The 24,186-nt window shown below is 36.0% G+C and overlaps 1 protein-coding gene across 2 annotated transcripts in view; it reads right to left on the reverse strand.

The window, feature by feature from the left end:
• RTTN (rotatin) overlaps positions 1-24,186 on the reverse strand; it is a 115,367-nt gene that overhangs the window by 20,708 nt on the left and 70,473 nt on the right. For both annotated transcript variants that reach the window (XM_072411503.1, XM_072411502.1), the window contains 8 exons: positions 20,247-20,315; positions 14,328-14,511; positions 10,229-10,308; positions 8,737-8,836; positions 7,388-7,589; positions 5,366-5,456; positions 1,583-1,736; positions 61-198 (listed from right to left, as the gene is read on the reverse strand). In XM_072411503.1, coding sequence (XP_072267604.1) covers positions 61-198; positions 1,583-1,736; positions 5,366-5,456; positions 7,388-7,589; positions 8,737-8,836; positions 10,229-10,308; positions 14,328-14,511; positions 20,247-20,315 — 1,018 coding nt within the window. The remainder of the gene's footprint in view (positions 1-60; positions 199-1,582; positions 1,737-5,365; positions 5,457-7,387; positions 7,590-8,736; positions 8,837-10,228; positions 10,309-14,327; positions 14,512-20,246; positions 20,316-24,186) is intronic.

The raw sequence follows: 24,186 nt of genomic DNA on the forward strand, positions 1-24,186 counted from the left end.
TAGGTGAAAATGATAAAACTTTAAGGTAATGATTTGATTAGTGCAGAAATAAAGTCTTACCAAGGAATGCATTCCCTTTTTTCGCCACAGCTTCACTAATACGAAGTATAACAGTTGGACCATTTTTCCTCAATAAGGTAGTTAACAACACAAATATGTCAGTCTGTGTTTGGTAAATTGCTGTTTTTACCTCTGCATCTAAAAAAAAAATAATACAATGGTTTGTTTATAAATGTAGCTAAAGTTATGGAAAAAGGTTAAAATCTTTCAAAGATATTGAAACTACTTTATTGGTAAGTGCAACCACAAGAAATCCCACATAGGTAGTCCAAACAATGTAGTAGTAGCTGAAAATTAGCAAGTACAGGGCCCTTCTAATCTGAATTGTATTTGCAGCCCAACTGAAATCATTAGACCTTCCCCTGGCCAGATATTTAAACACTATCTAAGAAGTCATCAGAGTTCTCATTAATCTTTTAAGGGACAACCCACATCTTAACTGCTTGCTTTATACTAATTCAGTGTGCACAACTGAAACACACACAGATTTAATACATTCAGAGGGCTAGGACTTTATAGGGATTCTTCTGTGACAACTGAGTGGGGCAGAGGTGTTGCACCTCAAGATTGTTTATGAATATGTAAATAGATATGTATACGTATATAGAGGTATATATATATATATATATATAATATAATTTCCATATTTATGCAGATAAAATATAGATAAAATATACTTAAATAACAGAGGGCAATCAGATGTCATAACTTCTAGCCTGAAGAAATCTGTGGAGGTGGAGAAAAGATGAAGTTGCTTCTATACACATATTCAATCTCATCTAATACTTGCAGTGTAAGTTAGATAAGATCTTAACAAGGATAAAGGTGTGAAACCCTTCTATGCGTGGGCTAGCCAACATCATGTAAAAAAGAAATGAAGCTCTACATATGCTCGTCGTCCTCAGGTTTTTTAAAGAAAATGCTCACGGGTACAAATATCATCACCAAAGCCTCGATGCTTTTAAAATAGAAGAGCTTATTCTTACTAATTTCCTTATGATTAAGCACTTCTGTGCAAAATGGGCCTTGGTCTGGGTGATGAGATCTGTACATAAGTGAGCATTTCTTTTAAATAACCTTATGGTGAGTAAAATCAGATGCCCACCTTCATCAATATTGTATGTTGTGGAGCATGAATTGGGCACAGTATAAAGCTTGAGGGCACCTTGTGGAGGGGTATGTGATGCCAACATGGGGCTTGCTTTTAATCTAATATCATCTTCTATAAAAGTTCTCATCTTAAAATATGGATAACAGCTGACATGTAAATGCTCTAAAAGTGCAAGAAAGCATCTGATAAGGTTAAAAGTATGACATTTAGGATCAGTAACTAGCAAGTAAAAAAAAAAAAAAAAAACTTTTTATTTGCTAGCCAATTGTTGTGCAAAACCTGTGGCAGACTGGACAGGCCATCACTAAGAAAGAAAAGTCTTCAGTGTAAAATATGCAATATTGTAGGCAGCTAGTCCTAATTGTTTTAAAAGCATTCTTTACCAAAGTTAGTGTCATAAATCATACATACCCAAAACTTTGTTATGGTGTATAAAGAGCACTGAAGAGAAAGTCGCCAACAGTGGTCTTAATAATTCATCTTTGATCAATAAATTAGCATCAACAAGAACATATGAACACAAAAATCCTGACAATGAGGACAGGTAGTCAAGCAGAGCCAGCACCTGTATAACAAGTAAAGACAATAATTGGTGAATATGACAAACATAAGGTGCAAATAAAAAATATATAGGTTGGACTAAACCCCAATGTTAATAAGACTACATTCAAAACACCTGTATACTAATCAGAATATCATTTTTTTTTATATTGATTTTCAAAGGTTTCCACTATAGCTCTGTGCAGGTCTCCTTGAATGTATTTGACAAATTCCAGTACCAGTGCCCCTCAATATTGTGCATGTCCTTGCTGTGCAATCATTAAAAGTGGTGGATGTTGTAGACCAGGGGTGTCAAACTCAAATACACTGAGGGCCAAATTGAAAATTTAGACAAAGTCGCGGGCCAACCTTGAAATTTATTGAAAAAATTAAGGAAATGTTTCCTTCTCATAAGATATAAACCCTTTTGATATAAAAACAGAGGTTTTGCTTCACATTCAATCTGGAACAAGCTTATAATAGAGAAAGAGGCATAAAAATTATTAAAACCTATTATTTTATTTAAGAAAAAATCCCATGCCTCTTTCTCTATTTGTAGCCTTCTGAGTTAAATTTCAAAAGTAACCTTTTTGCAAAAAAAAAAAAAAATAGAGCTGAGGGGGTAAGCTGGAAATGCCAGACGCGGCCAATGCGGAGCTAAATGTGGCCTGCCGCTGAAACTCTTCTTCATTGAAATAGCCCCACTACTAAATTTCCCATCATTATTTGCGTCTATAAAACAGTCCAATGCCGGGCCACACAAAGGAAGAGAGCCCGCTGGTCTATATATGCAAGTGATGCCGGGAATTGTAGTAGCGGCGCTATATCAATGCAGCTGCAGACCAGCTGCAGTTCATAATTAGGATTCCTTTGGGGGCCAAAGAAAAGGACGTTGGGGGCCAGAGTTTGACACCAATATTGTAGAAGCAGAAGCTGGCCATCCAAGCCAAACATGCAGTTATGCACTGTATTGGGTGACAGTACTCCTCATCGAGACACAGTGAGTAGGTCTTTTCACCATATCACAGGGAAGTCTCTGTAAAAGATTTCTGCTGGCAGAATCACTAGGTACAATCATGCAAGTGAAAGTAATACCAGAAAAACGACAAACTTAGATTATAGAAAGGTAACAGACATATATTGTGACTTATACTTAGATTTTATAAAAAACTATCACACATTTATGTTTGAACTTTGGGTTAGTCACATTAAGTAGTGAGTTGGTGATGGAAACATTTAACAGTCAATGTCTTTTTATAAGAAGCATTGCAATCCCTGTTCTCTTTTATTACTTCCTCTTTTGCTGGTGATTGCCTTAGAAAGGTAAAATAAATCGCACACAATCCCTTTATTAAAGCTAATGCTGTATAAAGAAAGCCCTGCAAGTCAGAAGGGATACTGACTTGTTAAAGGAAAGCTTTTAGCTTCATCAAAGCTAACACTGATCTACAAAAAAGCCATAGGCCTCTGGTGAAATACCGGAACAGGAACTGATCATATCTCATACAACCACCTTTGGCTTTTTAGTAAGCTCCTAGGATAGTAATTTTATATAACATTGAATATAGGGTACTCATCAATAATTCCAACAAGTATTTCAGAGGCTCAAGTGAAAAAGGAGAAGCAAGAAAGAGAAGCATTGTAGTTATAAATAAAGTAATAAAAGTAATAAAAACAAACAATTCCTGTCAAGTAAACAAAATATACAGAATAAAAATTAAAATCACAATACACAATACGTGCCTCAATGCACTCCGGACAACACTTAAGCATCGCTCTAATAAAGCATGCAGTGCTCTGAGGGGATCTCCTCCCAGTCCTGGATAACTGAGCCCTGGGACAGTCTGTGGCACTACTTGGCTACAACAATACTTAATGTTACAGGGGGTTTCTATTGGATTCAGGTCTGGGAAAAGTAGGGGCCATTAATGCTTACACCCTCAGACCACATGATGCCAGGCATTACCTGCACCGGGAGGAACCCAGACCCCAATGGACCAGTGTAAGGTCTAAGGATTTCATTCCAGTACCTAAGAGCAGCCGGGAACCAATAGGTAGCATATGGAGCTCTGTATATCTGTATATATTATACAAGGGGTTAAGCCATTTGGAACCATTTTCCTTTGCAGCATCCTAATGAACTTGATCATTCATTCTATTTGCATGTGCTGTGATCCTCCTCATGGTATTTTTTGGATCATATGTAATAATACATCCATCTTCTCAAGAAGCAGAGAATTTGGATCTCTGAACCATGTAGAAATTGGTGGCACACTTAACCTGTTACATGAGTATCTACTAAAAAATCCCTAGTATTGGATGGTATAATGTCCAACACTAATAAGTTTTTGTTGAAGATGAAAATGTGAAATGAGCTGATGCACATTATGACTGTCTTTTTGCACAAATCCTTTTATGTCCCCTTTGATGTAAAGACATCCACCTATGTGTGATAGATACATACACATTTTCATGTATTTTTTTTGTATATTGTTGACTTGTCTTGCCTAAATAATGTCTGTGCTGAAATTTAGCTGTTGATATGCATAAAGATTTCCTTGTTTATTTTATTTCATTATTGCATTATGTTTTGTAATTGGGCAACCTAACATCCCTTCATCGGCATTATATGTGGGGACCTGGGCTACCATTTTTTTCTCAAAAAAATGTTTATTAAAGTTTCACAAAGGAAGGTGTACATAGCAAATTTTCACATTCAACGTTACAATATAATAAACCAACGTTTGACAGGATGAGACTTATGGGATACTACATTACGTTCAATGTCCAACCATGAAAAAAACAACAACTGCTTAGGGCCACCCTCAGAGTGGTCCCTTTAGGCGTTCAAAAACCAAACTTCGTAGATTCTTCTATAATTAAGGCTATAGTCCTTTAAAAATAAATAATAGCAATGGGGGGAGTGGGGGATCCCCCCAGTCTGAAGCCTCCCCCTGGGAGGACCCCATAGAGTTGGGGGTTAGAAGAGTGTACGCACTGGGGAACTGGTCGTTACATAATGAGAAACTATTTTGCCAAACAAACTCGGTGTGACACAGGACAGGAACTTAATAAACATGTTTGGTTCCACCCGATAGGTGGAACTATTCAGGGCGACCATACTTTATGGAAACAGGACATGGAATCTGTGGGCAAAGCTCTCATTTTTTCATTGACCAGGAACCAGGACATTTTATTTTTAACCTGAGCTATGGTCGGAGTTGGGCTACCATTTTAACCCTTTGTCTTGACTTTCTCCTTCTTGCTGTATATATCAAATCTAATATAAAAATGTTCAATGTTCCTATGTTCTTAGATGTATTTTAGCCCAAAAGAGGTAGGATTTATTGAGCTCTTGAAATGTGTTGACATGATCATTGGTGTGGCACTGGTATTGAATTTTCAGTGCCTGAAACAGACCTTGGACAGAGCCTCCTGCTGGTGTGCTTACTTAATAAATGTTTAGTTATTTGCAGAACAGCTATACTTTTTTTTTTTATTGTGCTCAGAATAACCCCCTTATCACATACAAGTAAAAAACTATACCAGGTATATTACTCATCTGTCTAATCTCAAAGACATCCATTTTCACCTTTGCCAGAAGAAAAGCTACAATCGTGTATTCATTCAATACTGTGCGGAAAGCAAACTGACCTGTGACTTTTTATTCCTAGCACGACCTTCAGGGGTGAGTGAAGTCTTGAGATCAGAAAAGCATCTTTCGAGTACAGCTGGCTTTAAGAGACTGTAAATGAGAAAACACAAAGGAAAATCAGCAGCTTCTTTTACACGGTCAGATTACATTCCAGAGCAAATACAGAAAGGACACACTAAAATATTCAAGAGCTGCCGTGAGTTCTATCATTTCTCTTTTGTTAGGCATTAATATACAGCTGGTCATGCAATAAAAATATAATGGCATGCACATTTGTGCTTTGAGGCCATTATCATGCTAAGCTATAATACCATGAGTTACAAAATGTGAAACTCACATAAATGAGAAAATGAAATAATAAAAAAAAAATTAAAAATAGAAAAGGCGCAAGGTAACAATACAATGTAATTGCAGGACAGAAAGTCTTGTAGAGCAACATACCCAATATCAGAACTAATTATAGTGCAGTTTTTGGCCTTTCTGCACTACTAGGATTGACTTTAAGAAGCAGTTTATATAAAGATTAATATAGTGTCATATAGATACAAAATAGATTAGGATCCTTGGTATATCATAACAGCATGCTTTCATATCTGCCCTAAAGCAGAAGCTCGAACAGTCATACTGCCTGAGGTTATGCAGATGTGTACAATAATCTTTTTTTTTTATTTGAGTCATGGGACTTTTTGTTAGTGCCAAGCAATACGCATAAAAAAAAAAAAAAAAACAATTAGCAGAAGTGTTTTTTTTCTTAGGTTTAGCAAAATTCCTAAGAAGAACAATCACACTAGTTCATACATGGAGACAAATATGAGGCATACATATCAATTTTCTATTATTTACACACATTAAGTTGTAAGAACAATTTGTCATTTCAATGAGAGAAGGTCTCTCACAAGACCGTGCAACTACTTCACAAGGAATTACACAAACTTGAATCACTATTTTGCACAAACAACATGCAGGTGTATTCAATGGACACTAATGGGGACAACACATTGAGCACACTGTTTCTTCCTAAAAATTGAGTGTTGTCTGAGGGGGCTCACAAAATTACCAACTGTTGACAAGTTCATCAAATCTGGCCCATAGTTTAAAATAAGTGTTGTGACTGCTTTGGCCATTGTATCAAACATGTACATAGTATATGAGATGCATTACTATTCACTAATGCCAGTATTTCAATAAGAATCAGCTGTTGTCACATGCCAGTCATCACTGAAGCTAAGGCCAAGCAGCAGTTCACATCTACACAAGTTATCTTGTAGACACCTTCAATGACCCTTTGCAACATAGTGGATTCACAGGGCTAATCGGAACTCTTCAAACACCCAATGTAATTATATATTTTCTACAGAAAATATTAACGATTAGTCACAGCTGTTTTTATACAAAAAAATTGCTTGTGACTAACCTTTTATAACTACAATTTTCACAAAGAAAGCAGGAAATTCCAGAAATACATGATTGACGGTTTTAAATTCATATTGATGTTTTGCTTGTTTTAAAATGATTTAAAATGAACAGCTATAACATACTCACTTAATACATACTAATATTAGCAATACTTTTTGATAAAGTTAAAATTCTATGCATTAAGCAGACTGGCTTGTGCACTTGAGAGCACAGTGCACTTGTGCACTGTGCACTTGCATACAGTTTGTGCACTTGAGAGCATACAGGATCACATAAAGTTGCCCTAATTAATGTGCCCTGTAAACTAGCAGTGTTGAGAATTGCCGATGGTTGAAAGCCTATTAGTGTTAACCCCTATGTAGTGATAACAATTATTTATTAGTGACATCTAACAAATACTAATTCAATTTAAATCTGCAGCCAAAGGACAAATAAAAAAAAATCCTAAAACCTGACTAAAAACTGTTCTAAACTATTAGTCATGAAAGGGTTAACATCAAACTACATCAAAAGTTTTTTTCATTAGCATTAATGAACACATATATGAAAGGGGTTGCTCCTAAATCAGTGGGGTTCCAACATTTAAATAAACCACTTTTTTGTACCTTGTTAAATCTGTAAGCAAATTTGCCTTAGATAAAGTGTTGACAACATCTTCAGGATTTATTACTAGCAGATTCTCCAGTAATCCGCACACTGCTGACAAGAGGGATGGTGTGACTAAGGAACACTGGTCAGACGCGCACAAAGAAACAGAAAAAATCTCCTCAGAACTTAGAGATGCTGTTCTTGCATTGTTGTTTTGACCTGTTGTGAATAGTCATAATATTAAGATAGATTAAAGGATAACAGGTATCATGATTAAATACAGAAATAGAACTCTCGTACTGTATCACAGCGACTCAACTGTAAGTTTTTATTAAAAGGTTTTGTTAAGGACAAATAGTTATGGAATAAAAATTAGAATGTATTCACGTATTATGGATGATTTTACATGGATTAAGCCATATCAACACATGCTGTGATTACAGAGATGAATCTGACAAACTGATTTATTCACCTGACTAAAGAATGCTCAAATGACAACAAAATAGGATTCGTTTTAAGCCAGCTCACACAAAAAATATTTATTAAAAAGTATTAATACTAGTGCCATAACGCAGTCATGCTATGAAGACTTCTGGCAACACATGGCTGGTGCTTCTCCAGAATGATCTTCTGTTTGGATCTTTTTCACGATGACATTCTTCCTATGACTGCATCCGGCCACCTTGATATTGGCCATCTACTAATTTTTAGATCAATTTTTACAAGCCTAAATGTCTTTTTCAGTGTGTTCATTTTCCCGAATTCCAAAACAACATATTCACTTGGGCTTAATAAAATAAATCATTTATTGGTTTTCTTGTCTGTCCACAATTTCCTTAATCTGTACTATCACCAGCGCTTTAAGGCAGCAATACTTTTCCTGTCTTTCCTAATCACTATCTAGCTTTAACATCAATATAGAATAACACTCCAGTCTGGACAATTCCCATCTTTTTGACACTGAGCTGTGTTTGCGTAAGCAGTGGAAGAGATCTGACATCTGCTGAGTCAGAGCTAGACCTCTCTAATCAGCACGATGTATGTACTGTTGCTTCGTTTTTGTTCTTTTTAACTTTTTTCCTTCCCGAATACAGAGATTTTTCCTCACTTCCTGTCATGGTAACAGTAAATTATAGGGAAAAGGAAGGGAGAGTAAATATGTCTTAAGGTCTGATTTCACCAAGTGTGTTGGGTACCCAATGTAGACCCAGAGAAAAAGCTTTCCTTATGTCCTGTGGTTTTAAATCAGTCCCAACAGGGACAGACAAGCAACAAAAACACTATCTTTGTAGAGTGTGAAAAAATTTCCGCCTCTGTCAACTTTTGTTGTTCCAAAATAACAATGACATTTTTATTAAGTGTATACCTTGATCCAGCCCCTGGTCAACTAAATTTTCTAAAACAGAAGAATCAGAGACTGCAACCTGAAGATTTGAGTCATTTGTAATGGAGGATCCAGTATGAATCTAGAAACCGGGAAAGAAAAAAAAAAACAGGTATGGGTTAAATGCAGAGAAGTCAAAGAAGGCCAAGCTATGTGACGAACATTTATAAGGCAATGGGGTAACACCCTTCATTAAAGGCAAACCTGAAGGGTATCCATTGCCAGAAAGCCTGCTATTGAGTGAATCCAACATCATTTGCATGTGGCTGCAGCTGTGGTGCCAATTCAGGGCAAAACTACAGTCAATAACGTTATATCACTTTCTCCAACATTGTTGTGATCTGCTGCGTGCAAAAATAATTCAAGAAACTCTTATTTTTCTTATTTTTGAACTGGCGAGAGGTTGGGACAGCAGTTGGGACTGCGGCAGACTACAAGTCTGAAATTATATTTATTCTTACAATGTTTACTCAACTCTACTGTATATGAGAATTTTACTAAGGTAATGTTTCATGCACTGGCTGGCATTTTATTCAGGCCACAATCACTCAGTCTACAGCTGTAGTATACAGGTCATTGGGGTACAAATAAACACAGCAATGAGTATACACCGTATGAAATATAATAAACGACAATACATTTGTAGGTATGTCTTAAAATATGCAACCTGTGTAATTTTCTGTTATCGATTTTAGAACTACTTTGCTCACTCAGCTATAGATGTTAACATTTCATTGATTATTTCATAACATTTCTCAGCAGGACTGGAACAAATAAACTTGGATGTACAATTAGCATGACATGACTTGATTATTTCTTTTCAAAATTCATTCCACTTTGGTGGATGTGTGCACCAGGAGATTGCACCGTCACAGTGTTACAGCCAGTGTCTGCTTATCTTCCCTGGCATTCTGATAAGAATGTGTAACTATAGCTGTAGAAAGCTGCTGACTGACAACTGCAAACTTGTTTATAATGTTTATTTTTCCACAGAATTATAATTCCTGTTTCTTGGAATTACCCATGGTTTTGTGCAAAATGCTTAGAAATAATTATTTTTAAAGGTTTCGAAAAATATCTGGAAACAAACATGGCAAAATATAACAATAACTTTAACACCAAATTTAGCTTATTAATAATAATTTTATGTCTCCCCAGCTAACACTGTGTATTTCAGAATCAAAACATTAAATGTTATGCAGCCTGCTATTTCTTGATTGTCATGAGAAGACAACCCCTCATTTAGTATACAGGACCCAATATCAAGGAATGGCCTCCCCTACCCAAATGTTATGTGATCAATCACCCCTGTATCCTTGTCTGAGGTCTGAAGGCACTTTACATGTCTACAAGGGGCAAAAGAGCTTCTATGATGTCAGGTCAGAATCAAAGCACAAACAGTACTGGGCCTCCTCTATCCCAGTTTGCCATTATGTCTTTATAAGGCAAAAACTTTAAGAATGCAAACACTTACTATTGTACTTAAAGTTGATTCAGAACCAGATGTAGAGATACTGGGAGTGCTGTTCCAAAAGTAAAGGGAGTCTTCAGAGCCTAAAATGCGAACACATCCAAATTAACAACACACGTGCAATGCAAAAGTGCATGAAAATTCAGTTTAAAAATGACTGTTAAAGATTTTACAATCTTTTTAATCTTTTTCAGCGGTCTGATTCTGTCCAAATTTCCGTGCAAAAAAGTGATACAATTTTTTTGCATGGAAATTTATTTTTCAATGTAGACTATAATTCTTAGGCAAAACTTACCAAAATATGTCCAATAGTTAATACATTTAAATAATAAACTTTTAAAAAAAGCACAAAAAAATGTTTTTTTTTTAAATTAAAAAAAATATATAAATAATAATATAACGTTTATTATGCAATTTACCTGTACAGCATAATAAATATATATATATATATATATATATATATATATATATATATATATATATATAATAAATATTTCTTTGTATTGGACCCAATACAGCTAAATCCAATACAAAGTGATTTTGAATTTCCTGCTGCTAACTTCTGGCTGCACCGACGTCACAGAAAACCCCGTTATCTCGGCTCTGCATTTGCCGGCTGTAGATTGGAGGAGGTCGACGTGTCCCCAGGACCTACGGGGATGAGCAGAATGCCGGGGGACAGCGGCAGAGCAAGATGTGTTTTTTTTTTAGGTTAAAGTAACCCCAAATGTGACTCGGGATTACCGCTTTTTGAAATTAAAATCTACCAGAGTCACACTCAGAATTATCGCTTAGTAGGTTTAAGATATTATTATGTAAGCTGCCATTGCCGACTGCACTGTAAAGAAGGCAGATTGCCTAGATGTCAGGCAGACCTTTAGGTTTTAGTAGTTTTGGTCACACGACTGAAACGAGCATACAGTGATTGTATGACAATTACAGTTAAGTCCATACATTTTTGGACAGAGACAACCCTTTTCTAATTTTGGTTCTGTACATTACCATAATTAATTTCAATTGAAACAACTTAAATGCAGCTGAACTGCAGACTTTCAGCTTTAATTCAGTGGGTTATACAAAAATATTGCTTAAAAATGTGAGGAACTAAAGTCTTTTTTTAACACAATCACTTCATTTCTGGGGCTCAAAAGTAGTTAAATTTAAAAAGCTGAAAATAAAATGTTTATTTCTAATACTTGGTTGAAATCCCTTTGCTGGCAATGACGGACTGTAGTCTTGAACTCATGGACATCACCAGATGCTGGGTTTCCTCCTTTTTAAGGCTCTGCCAGGTCAGCTTTCAGTTGTTGTTCGTTTGTGGGCCTTTCTTCAACAAGTGAAATGCATGCTCAATTGGGTTCAGATCCTGTGACTTGGCCATTCAAGAATATTCCACTTCTTTGCTTTAATAAACTCCTGGGTTGCTTTAGCTGTATGTTTTGGGTCATTGTCCCTCTGTATTATGAAACCCCTCCAAATCAATTTGACTGCATTTAGATGGATTTGAGCAGACCGTATGTTTTTGAACACCTCAAAATTAAGTCGGCTACTTCTGTCCTGTGTCACATTATCATCATTAGTGTTCCAGTGCCACTGGCAGCCATGCACGCCCAAGCCATCACACTGCCTCCGCCATGTTTTACAGATGATGTGGTATGCTTTGGATCATGGGATGTTCCACGCCTTCTCCATACTTTTTTCTTGCCATCATTCTGGTAAAGGTCGATCTTGGTTTCATCTGTCCAATGAATGTTTTTCCAGAACTGTGCTGGCTTTTTTAGATGTTTTTGAGCAAAGTCCAATCTAGCCTTTCTATTCTTGAGGCTTATGAGTGGCTTGCACCTTGCAGTGCACCCTCTGTTTTTACTTTCATGCAGTCTTCTCTTTATGGTAGACTTGGATATCGATATGCCTACTTCCTGGAGAGTGTTGTTCACTTGGTTGGCTGTTGTGAAGGGGTTTCTCTTCAGCATGGAAATGATTCTGCGATCATCCACCACTGTTGTCTTCCATGGACGTTTAGGTCTTTTGGCGTTGCTGAGTTCACCAGTGCTTTGTTTCTTTCTCATGATGCACCAAACTGTAGAATTTGCTACTGCTAACATTGTAGCAATTTCTTGGATAGGTTTTTTTCTGTTTTTGCAGCTTAAGGATGACTTGTTTCACCTGCAAGGAGAGATCCTTTGACCGCATGTTGTCTGTTAACAGCAAAATCTTCCACATACAAGCAACCCCCCCCCCCCCCCCCAAATCAACTCCAGGCCTTTAATCTTCTTAATTGCCCACATCAGCCCATGAAATAGCCTTTGAGTGAAAAGTCCAATTACTTTTGAGCCCCTGAAATGAAATTATTGTGTTAAAAAAAGGCTTTAGTTCCTCACATTTATATGTAATCTTTTTGTTCAACTCACTGAATTAAAGCTGAAAGTCTGCAGTTCAACTGCATCTGAGTTGTTTCAATTGATATTAATTATGGTAAACGTACAAAACGTACCAAAATTAGAAAAAAGTTGTCTGTCCAAATTTTTTTGGACCTAACTGTACATGAACATCCTAGCTGTATACTTATTCTGGGTCAGGGATCCAGATGGTAATAAAGACAGAGGGCCTGACTTAATAAAGCTCTCCAAGGCTGGAGAGGGTACACTTTCATTAGTGAAGCTGGGTGATCCAGCAAACTTGGAATGGATTTCTTAAAAGTCAATAGCTATTTGTTAGCAAAATGTTTTCAATCCTGAACCATATCCATTCCAGGTTTTCTGGATCACTCAGCTTCACTGATAGAAGTATAGCCGCTTCAGCCTTGGAAAGCTTTAATAAATCAGGCCGAGATAATGAAAACACCAACTGGGCTTGCAAAATGCACTTGGTGGAATACTGAGATGGAACTTCAGGAATTTCTTAAAATATTTGGCACTACTTTGTCCCTGACTGTTCTGCTTCATTATACCTGACATTTCCTTTTTCCAAATGGGCAGACTACAAGCAGCTGTGCTAATGCACATTGTAAGGCATATTTTACTGTTACAATTTGGAAGCCTATCATGATAAAAGCTGGGGTCCATGCATGTAGATAGCAGTAGCTGCAAAAGGGTTGCTGGGATTTAGGAATGCTTACTTGCAACAAAGGATAAAAATGATGACAACAGGCATTTACAAAAAAACAAGTTGGTACTTGTTAATAATACACAGTACTTTAGCAAACTAAATGCCATTAAGTTAATGTACTTTAGGAGCATGCAAACCTAAAATAATTGGGTACAAACTTTTTGGAACATGAAAACTGTGTAGAGAGAAATACAAAGGCTTTTATTGCTATTCTTTTATATATAAATATTAGCTGCCTGACTCAGTGGTCCAGAATGAGCATGTTGTGTGTGAAGTCAGAGCTTCATTTGTATGTCTGTCCCAGGTCAGTGAATAGGAAATTGTTAAAGCTATTATACAAGCCTAGCAGCCTGGAAGGAAGCATTTTCATAAGATGACATATTTAGCTGCCATATTGAATTCTGCAAAAGTTTCCACACTGCTATGACTTACATACTTGCCATGTGAAGTTCTCAGGCATCTACTAAGTCAATTACACAGCAAATGCCTTCGGGCTGATTGCTGTAGACAAAACACTGAACTCTGCATATGTACGATTACTATGAAAAGCCCAGAAACTTTAGATGATAAACCTCACTGTCTTAGTCCTAGAGATATAAGATGGCTATAATATAAATAAGGTTGATGTATAACTTGTATAAAAAGAAAAAATATTCTAAAGTTTTACTTAAAATAATGTACTGTGGTCACTCCACAATACATTCACCTTGAAGCGTCTGCAAACCAAACAGCAGCAGAATATTCATATGTAAGGACTATGTAGAATAGCCTTAAACCTACAAAATGAAAAGCCAGACATTTTTAAGGCTGTAAGTAACCCTCAAAAATGATTATACAATTTTTCTACAAATTAATGTGTCACTCTATGGTGAAAGCACTGGACCATTAATGCATCACTGCACATCAGTGGATAAATTGATTAGTTTCCATCACTTTTAACTTTTTTTTTCTGAATCTATTTATTGTAATTTAATGCAAGGGTAATTTTACTTACAGTTCAGATGTTCATGTGCCGACTTATATGTAGAATCACTAAAGTCAAATGTGTAGCGTTCCAAATAGCAGTTTTTAGTCATGTTGCTGACATGTTCATAGAAATGGTTGCTGTGCAAGAAAGCCTCAAGTGCACCTTTTCCTGTTAATGGTAATCCTGTCTCCTCATCATGTATGATTGGGCCCTGGAAAGAAAAAAAATATGTATTATGTAGGCAGAGCAAAGTTGGTATTATAATATTACCAATTTGATTTAGGATATGTAAGCAGATTTGTTTTTTTTTCAGGGGAACAGAGTACAAAGTTCAGCCATCTATTTGTAATGAGTGTCAGTGGGATTGATGATCATGTGAGAGATCAGTGACCCTTGTTTTGGCTTAGGTTGGGTTGTACTCTTGGGTAACAAGGGTTAAGCACAATTCTGAATTGAGAACTTGTCTTTGAAAGTTAAGTGTTGAAGCACTCAAACAATATTGTAACAAGCCATTTAAAAGAATACTTAGCTTTTTACTAAAATATATCTGTGCATTTGTCTAAACACAAACAATATATACATTTATGAAAAACTGGCTTAGGCTTAATATCAGCTTTTGCTGAATTTACTTTCAACCATCAGTTGCTTTTATCATCTTTATTTAGAAAGTGCTTTCACACTTTCTCAGCCAAATTACAGATCTGATACTTTTGATACTTCTGTGCAATTCTTGAGCTTGACTCATTGGGCACAATAGCAGTGCAAAGGTGGCAAGATGGAGTGGGTCGGTAAATATAAGCTTTGCCTCTGATGAAGGCATATTTAAGCATCTCTACATGTTTGAACCAATGGTCACCAGCCAAAGGTTTCTCTCTAGCAGTGACAGACAGCGAGATAAATAATGACAGACTAACTCTCAAAAATTCTATGAAAAAGTTTTGGCTTTATATACACTCTTTAAACTGTTGTTTTTTTTTTTTTGGTCACTAGAATGTAAAGACAAAGACTACAAACCCAGTCAGAGTTTCACTTTAGTCATTGGCTCCATTAGGAAGATTTTTCCTCATTTTCTGTGTTAGAGGACAACCCTCCCTATGCTTCCAACCCCAGGAATAATTACATGTTACAAAACAACACAGAACATCTGGATGACAAAGTATCCTAAACATATATCTCCTCGGTACCTTGACAGATTAAGGTGTAATAATGGAAGTGCAAATAACTTGGAGCATTTCCCAGATTGCATTCAGGGAACTGGAATCTAGATTGAATGGTTTCATGGTGAATGAACAAATGACCAGTATTTTAACTCATAGTCATGACACATTTTGGTTATACAACGCCCCTGGATTACCCATATGCACCCTCTCTCTTCCTCACTTTTTTCCCCCTTTCTTCATCCCCTCTTTTTTGCATCGTCCTCACACAGGGGCTCAGCTTCTATATTTTTTCCCCTTTTTACAGGTTGAAGAATTTTGTACCATTAAAGTGGTTATGGGTCACTTGCTGTTAAAATGATTGTTGGTGTAAAATTGTTGACCACCAGTAGATGATGCTATGTGCTCATTTAAAGTGCTTAACAAACCTAAATTTGGAGATACTGCAAATGTTTGTTTCACACTTTACATGAGGACACAAAAATCTTGGTTTTTACTGGAGTATATACTGTAATCATTAAAAAAAAAAAAAAAAAATAGATTACAGTATATTTTATATAGGTAAATTAACAGATGGTAATAATTAAAGAGAATTTAACTTTTATTATACAGGTTTAGAGGGACAATCTTGTATATATTAGTTTAAAGTCAGAAATACAAGAACTACAAACATACAAAACTTTAAAACCAATTGCAAACTTTCAAACTAATTTCAGCTTTTTTGTTTAACAGTAAGCCCAACCAGTAACCCAAAATCTTAAGCAACTATGACTATAAAAGGATTGTCCATTGCGCATTTCTTGGCTTTCTGGGTATTGTTCATAACTACACTAGCCGGGGGTTATTACGGGTTCAGGTGACTCCTTCTGGTCCCTCCCAACCTAAAGTTACCTAGAGTAACCAAAAGCAGGGGCACCACATTATATTATCCTAAAATACAAAAAGGAAACCCTCCACTTTCTTCACTAAGTTATTTCACTTTGACAGGCAGGTCATGAATTTTAAACCTGGCTTTTGACGAACAGCTAATCATACATAGGGGCTGCACAACGTACGCTTACCAGCTGTTGGAATTTATTAGAAAGCATAATTTTATTTATTTTTAATTTGCTGCCTATGTGGAATTATTGCATTAGGGTTATTTTGGGGTTTCTAGACACCTGTACTTGATCATGTATTGGCTGAACTGCCTTGAATGCTGTAAACAAAAAAGAAACGTGTCATTACAAATTTAAATGTACTAAAGCCACAGCAGCATGTGACTAACACTACACGCTGAATAAATACTTTAGAATGCAAGATAACATGCTGTTATCATGAATAATTGGTTTATTTGGTAATTAGGAACTTGATCACATTTTATTTGTGTGAAGCAGTGAAAATGCAGTCTCTGAAATACGACTGTTATGAAACAGTATCCAGTGCCAGTATAATGCAATTTTCTACATTGGGATTTAGCCAAAGCACAAACGCAACAGCAAACTATTTTAGAAGATGGTAATAAAATACCTTAATAATGCTCTATGTTTAATTTCCAGCTCATATTGTATCAAAAAGAAAAATAAATTAAATAAAAAAATTAGCTTTGTGCCCGTATACTGGAAATATAAGCACATATAACTAAAAAAATATATCAGTTCAGTAGATACAAATTTAATTTTTTTTTTTGCTGTCAAAATAGGAATACAGCCATTATTTGTTATCTGAATTTGGTTTCCTGTGTTACAGGTTCACAGAGAAGCCAATAAAATACTTAGCAATTTCCCTATTTTCTTACTGTGTCCATTTGGACAAACCTTTCTTTCATGTCCTAATAGAGTCACTAATAAGGAGTAGGTGGTAACATTATTAGGTTTCAACTCAAATTAAAACATCTTGAGACTTTTTTTTTAGCATTAAAACACAATAATGGTGCTCTTAAATTTAACTTTTGCAGAGTTTGAAAGTTCTATCGAAAATGATGGCACATTAAAAAAAGAAAATTTGAAAAAAGCAGAAAAGCAAGGGGGGGGGGGGGGGGGGGATTTAGGGGCTAAAAAGAAGGGTTAAAGAATAAAAAGTATCTAGAGACTGCAGATGATTGGATCAACAAGTTTGTTTGATTTTGGATTAAACCAATAACTAAATTCACAGGGACTAGCTAGTGGCTCCAAAATCCAACCTATTTTTAGGGGCAAGTGCCTAGCCCGTGGAAGAATATGAGCACCAATCTCATTAATTTGGGAGTGAGGGTTTGCCCTTAGGGATAGCCAAAGTTGGGGGGACTTGCTGCTAGGGGGGAATGCGGCCTTGTAAACTTACTCAAAGAAATTACTCTTACAAGCACAAACTGACATTGGTATTACATTTCCACCTGCCAATTTAGAAACGATAGGTGAAGAACCCCCTAATATTTGCCAGCAATAACAACATGAAGAAGTGTATATTTATGGATAAGTCCACCCAAAATCTCAGGTACTAATGTTTACAGGAAAATTGCAAACAGCTCTTCGTTTATGCATAGATAAGCCCAATGAAACACAAAACCCAAAAAAGGACGTTACTAAGGACTGTCTGTCCAGAAAGCAACCAAGAGCTTCTAAAGTGCTTCTGTATGTAGATCAAGTTGCAATTGCACAGCACAAATACATCAATATGTACTTTTTACTTCTCTACTCTATATGGTCATTTTAAAAAATTGCCATTGATGTGAGGAGTTTTTTTCCTTATCTGATGGTATTAGGGTGGTTAAAATCACAAATGTATGTCTATATATATATACATATATATATATACACAGCAACAGATTTTTACGAGCTGGTCAATTCAGAGGAAAGGTTCAACTGGACAGGATTTTGTTACCCCTAAAATGTTTATTGTGCCTAGGAAGTACCCTGAACGATTTTTCTTTTGCCTTGATTTCGAATAAATAAATAAAAAAAAAAGAAAGCAGTGCACTTTCTGTGCCAACAGCCCCATAGCTGAATATCTGCATTGTGATTGTAGGGCACTGCTCCCTGTGACTGATGGTTTTCTTGAAATCTGGAGTGAGCTCACTGTAGTGGTAAAAAAAAATGTACCTGAAGACTGGCTGCCAAGTCTTGTCTTGCTCCCGTTTCATTCAGTGGATTTTTTTCTCCCTAGCCATATCCTCCTGTTTTTTTTTATCAAACTCACCAAGTAACCCACCAATCACAAGATTATGAATCATCAGGGACAGTTCTAAAATACGGAAGTAGAAGAGCAAGAAGTCCAGCATACACAGCTATGCATATAGGGCATTCACAGTATCTAAATGATATTCTTTTCACATTAGGTATGAATGACAGCAAAAATACATTTAAGTTTCCTAAAACTTATGCAGTAGCTCCCAATAGAAAATAGGGAAGATTTGGCAATTGGTTTTAAGTTGAAGCTTACAGTCACTATCAGTATTTTGGTATTTTCACAATGAAAAGCATGCTTGTAATTTCTATTCCTTTTTGATATACTTTACCAAGTTCCTGCCAAAAATAACATTAGCAATATAATTAGGAATGAGATAACACACGTTCCACTACTTAGGGTGGTATACAAATGCAGACTAAGCGATCTCTGTTGCAAGGAAATGTAAATCAAGAAAGTGAAAAAACTCAAACTTTGCATAGCTATTAGGAGAAATATCAACATAAGCAGTTTTCGTGCCTGACTGCTAAAAGACAAACACAGAATCGCTGGATGTGTGTAATTGAAGCTTGGAGAAAAAAAACTATGACAGAACAGCTCCTTATTAACAACGAAGAATTTTGTCTGTATGTGGAAAATGGCAAACAATTCATGTTATGACTTTGTGGCTACTAAGAAATACAAATTACACAGATAATCATATGGTATTTTGCTGAATGGAAAATAATTTATAATGTAGCCTTATATTGAAATAAGTGACCTAAATCACTTCCACATACAGTTCTTAGCCTTTGTGGGTAAGGCTACTAAATGTTACAACAACCCCAAAACTTGTGTTTGTGTTGGAATAGGAACACTGAAACAATTTCTTTAATGTAAAACCGATTCTATATTTCTGATTTTATTAACATTGTTTTGTGGAGAAAAACCTATTTATTATATAAGGTTGTTTTCTGAGATACTTTTAAACAGCCAAAATTATATTTCGCAAGACTCAAAACTCCTGTGTTTACCTTTGTATTTAATGAAACTTTTTTTTTTTTTTACTGCAGAATGGACATCACCTGTCCCTTTTGCTATAAAACAACTTGCCTTCATGCAATTTTTCTTTTTAAACTTTTATGTCCACTTTAAAACTCTTCTATTGCAGGTAACCAGTGTTTACATTTTGCAAAGTAAGGGGATTGGGTTCCTTTAAGATTTGTGCTAATCTTAAATGAATGCCCTAATACAAACCAATTTTTATATATCATATGTATGTGTAATAAATATAGGAAAGGGGATGGAATAAGTAGCAGCTGAATCTGGCAGTCGGTTTTCTAGCTCAGGTCAGAAATTTTGATTAATTATAAAAATGTTTGCACTATCATGGATTACTTTATTAATATTTTTTAGTCTAATTCAAGAGTTTTAGACAATGCTGCATAGGTAAATGCTGCATAATGACAAGGAACCAGGCTATGCGCATGGCAATACAATATGCTAACAAACTGAATAATTCAGAAAACATGTTTTAATGAGGAAGGCTTTGATTTTATTCAAAAGGTAAAAATCCCAACAAGGAACAAACATTAAATAAAAAAAAATAAAAAATAAAAATTTTAATGGCACACATACATGTATACATTAATAAAAAATTACAAACCTGAAAAATAGACTCATTGGCATCTTCTGACATTGGGATAACAAGCATGTTTTGAAGAATGAAGGCAGCCTGGAAACAACAACAACAAGATCTCAATACTGCCATCAAGCTGAAACATCAGTTGCAACAACTAAGAACACCAATGTATTGCTAATCTTAGACATGTCTTTTCATACCATTGCAGAAATGGAAAAAAAACTGTTAACAGATCAATTTTATTAATGGGAATAAAGAATAAACAGGACTAGATGGATAAGAGGATGTTCTTCAGTTTTAATATTTTAATCTCTAATTAGAAATACTTGCTAATACAAATTTACACTGTAGATAAAGAAGCAAATCAGTATGTTATATAAACTAATAAATAAAACCCATAGGCCTCTGGGGAAAAAAAAAAAAACAAAAAAAACAACATCTCTTGCAAACCCCGACAACACCACTCCTGGGTTTGGAGGACTGCTGATCTTCACCTTTCCTCTTTTGATGATGTCTTTGATGCAAAATCCTTCATTCTGCACTTTTAGCCATACAAATTAGGGTAAACAAAGTGAATCAGGGTTACCCTGTTCTTACAAAGCCTCCCCATGGAACCCCAGGGTTCCTACTGCAAGATTTATCTTAAGCAGTGAGCAATGAAAAATTGATGTCCCACCTACACTGACCACCAAATCCAAGATGACAATTTTCCACTTACCACCAATGCAGGAGGGTCAGTTCTGCACTGAACTTTAATCTTAGAAGAACTGAAGGACACAACTATTTTATAGATTCTTTTTTATGGTATGATTTATATATATTAAATAATTCATTTTAATAATACTACTGGTGGTGATTTTTTAGGGGTTATTAAAAAAATATCTGCCAGGGGTTTCCAATATGTACATAGGTACTTCATATTATGTATTCTTTAAATTAGAAATGTCTACAATTTATTAATCATGGTAATGTGCTGTGAGCTGAAGGAGTTCCTGAAGACCTGAAAACTATATAAAATTTCTATATTGTATAGCTTGGGAAAGGGAAAAGAAAGCTATCAGCAGCTAATGGCCATAAGCATCCTTTTTATGCTACTTGAGTACAAGGTATATGGATTTACAGGTAGTCCTCGGGTTTTGTGACTTAAGTACACATTCAACTTAAAAACACATTCAACTTAAGAACAAACCTACAGTGCCTATCTCGTATGTAATCCAGGGACTATCTGTATTGATGGCTGCTGATTCAATTTATTTGTTAAATTGTTTCTTTATTAAGATGGATTCAAATAACTGATATCATATGAATGGATCACTATTGCAGCCCAATTATGTAGATGACAGCCTACACACAATGGACCTGATTTATAAAAGCTCTCCAAAGCTGGTGAGAATACACTTTTACCAGTGAAGCTATGTGGTGCAGCAAACCTGGAATGGATCTGGTCTAGGATTCAAAACATTTGCTAACAAATAGCAAATGACTTGAATGATGAAATCCATTCCAGGTGTGCAGGATCACCCAGCATCACTGATGAAAGTGTATCCTCTTCAGCCTAGGAGGGCTTTATTAAATGAGGCCCAATGAGAGTTGAATCCCAAAATGTACATACACAACTGTGTGCCTAAAGGCTAATCATCTAACATTGGTAGTACAAGGCAAAAGATACATGTGTGTATCTCTCTCTCTCTGAGAGATATATTTATATCTATATATACATATACCGTATTTTCCGGCGTACAAGATGACTTTTTAACCCTGAAAAATCTATGACAAAGTCAGGGGTCGTCTTGTACGCCGGGTACCAGTACTTACCTGCAGTGCTCTGTGTCCTCGTGAGTCCCCTCTCTGGTCTGGCGTCCCTGCGAGTCCTCCTGTGCCTCCTTCTGTCTTCCTGCTTTTCAGCTTACACGAGTCCTCCTGGGCAGGCTCCCGTTGCCTGTTACCAATCCTAGATGCCCAGCACTTACCACCTGTTACCAATCCTAGATGCCCAGCACTTACCGCCTGTTACCAATCCTGGATGCCCAGCACTTACCGCCTGTTACCAATCCTGGGTGCTTAGCACTTACCGCCTGCTACCAATCCTAGGTGCCTAGCAGTTGCCAGAAGTCACTCAGAAGGGGTAAATGTTTTTTGCTGCTAATATGAGCTAAGCCTAACTTCTTACGCCACATTCATTATACTATTACACTACTACAAAGGATTACACTCTTATAACTTAGAACACTAGTAAGTTGGGTCACAATACACGGCAAAATACTTAGAATAGAAAAATTGGATATACTAACGGGGTAGGCATTACAAAGTTGTAACAAATGATTTGGAGAAGGTAGAACACTGAAACAATAAGAAGTTACTGATTACCCATGGCATAAACAACTGGGAGCACTAAATTTGCCGTGTTTCGCCACACCCCCTTTTTTACCACCCAGCTACAGCTTCCTACCACCCGGCTGAAAAAAATTTCTGGGGAGAACACTGATATACACACACACTTTACACACACACACACACACACTTTATATACAACATATACTTTACTATAATAAAATAAAAGACAAACAGATAACTGGCCACAATTTCCCCAATTACCAAACCTCCAGAAATGCCAATGTCTGCAGTAACAGCATGCAATATGCAACAATACGGTTACATAACTTCTCATTAGGCACTAGTATCACACACTTTTGTTTAATTGAATGCAGTCAGTGTACAAAATTATGCATAGCTGTTTTTGTTGTAAAAAGCCACCACTTTAGTGATAATAGAAGATTTCAAAGTCTTGGACAAAAATATTAGTATTCCTAAATTAATACAGAAAAATAGATTGAATTGTATTTTGGAGGAAAAACAGATAGACATACAAATAGACAGACAGATAATCTTAAAGTTCATAGATGAACTGTAAAGTACAAAAATGACAAGGTTTTAATCTAGCCACAAGCCTGTACAGTTTTACTGATCTGTCCATCTTAACAGCATGCAATTTACAGTTCTGAATGTCCTTTGGGGCCCAATTAGTACACTTAGTCACTGGCAGAACTACACACTAAAAAACTAAAGTCGTTGCCCCTCCAGTTCAGATTTTAATTAAGACTTATGGTTGATTTGAGCACAAACATGCAGTGATTGGGGCCTGTATGTAGTATAATGATCAAAATGCCTATCCAAGGAACCCTATTCAGAGGCAAAGTGATTTACATGCCAGTTACATAAATGACTGTACACATTCTACAGCTTCTAAACTGCTGCTGCTTCCTCTCAATATTATCCTGTAAATGAAGGGCCCCATTAATATTTCTTACAACAAAGACAAAACCTGCAGAATGTTCTCATTTGAGCTGTTCCAATTAGTTCTAGGGTTTTGTGTTATATTATGTGGTATATTGCATTTATTAAATATGTATTAACAGCAAAGGCCACTCTAGTATAAAAAAATTGGGGAATTATAAGCCTTTCTTACTATCTCTCTATAGATATATATACACACACACAGACATATACTCTTAATTTGAAAATATTAAACTCTGGGCTGTTACACTCATTCCTAAGTTTTAAAGGTTTCTGAGTCATTGACCTAGAAAAGCTATGCAGATCAGAGGACCTGACTTTTCCCTGAAAACTCTAGCCGTGTGCTTATTGAAGGTCTAGGATTTTGAAAGGGGTCAAGGAAAAAGGCAGCCAAGCAATTCTGATTTGCTGACAGCAATAAACTGAAATTACGGTCATTTTACACCTTGTGGTAATTTTACATGGAGGACAATTAAGAAGACGGTCTACTTAAAAAGGATATTTAGTTATAGTTTGAGTCTAAACACTTAACCACTTGTTTCTTATAGGTCAAAGATCTTGCCTGCCAAAGTACTACTTTACCAAACTAGGATTTTTTTTTTGATAGTTCCTTTTAATTGATTTTTACAACATTTGAAATTCCTTAAAAGATAAAGTTGAACCCTCTTGT

This window comes from Pyxicephalus adspersus, chromosome 5 (assembly GCF_032062135.1).
Source record: "Pyxicephalus adspersus chromosome 5, UCB_Pads_2.0, whole genome shotgun sequence".
Taxonomy (NCBI): domain Eukaryota; kingdom Metazoa; phylum Chordata; class Amphibia; order Anura; family Pyxicephalidae; genus Pyxicephalus; species Pyxicephalus adspersus.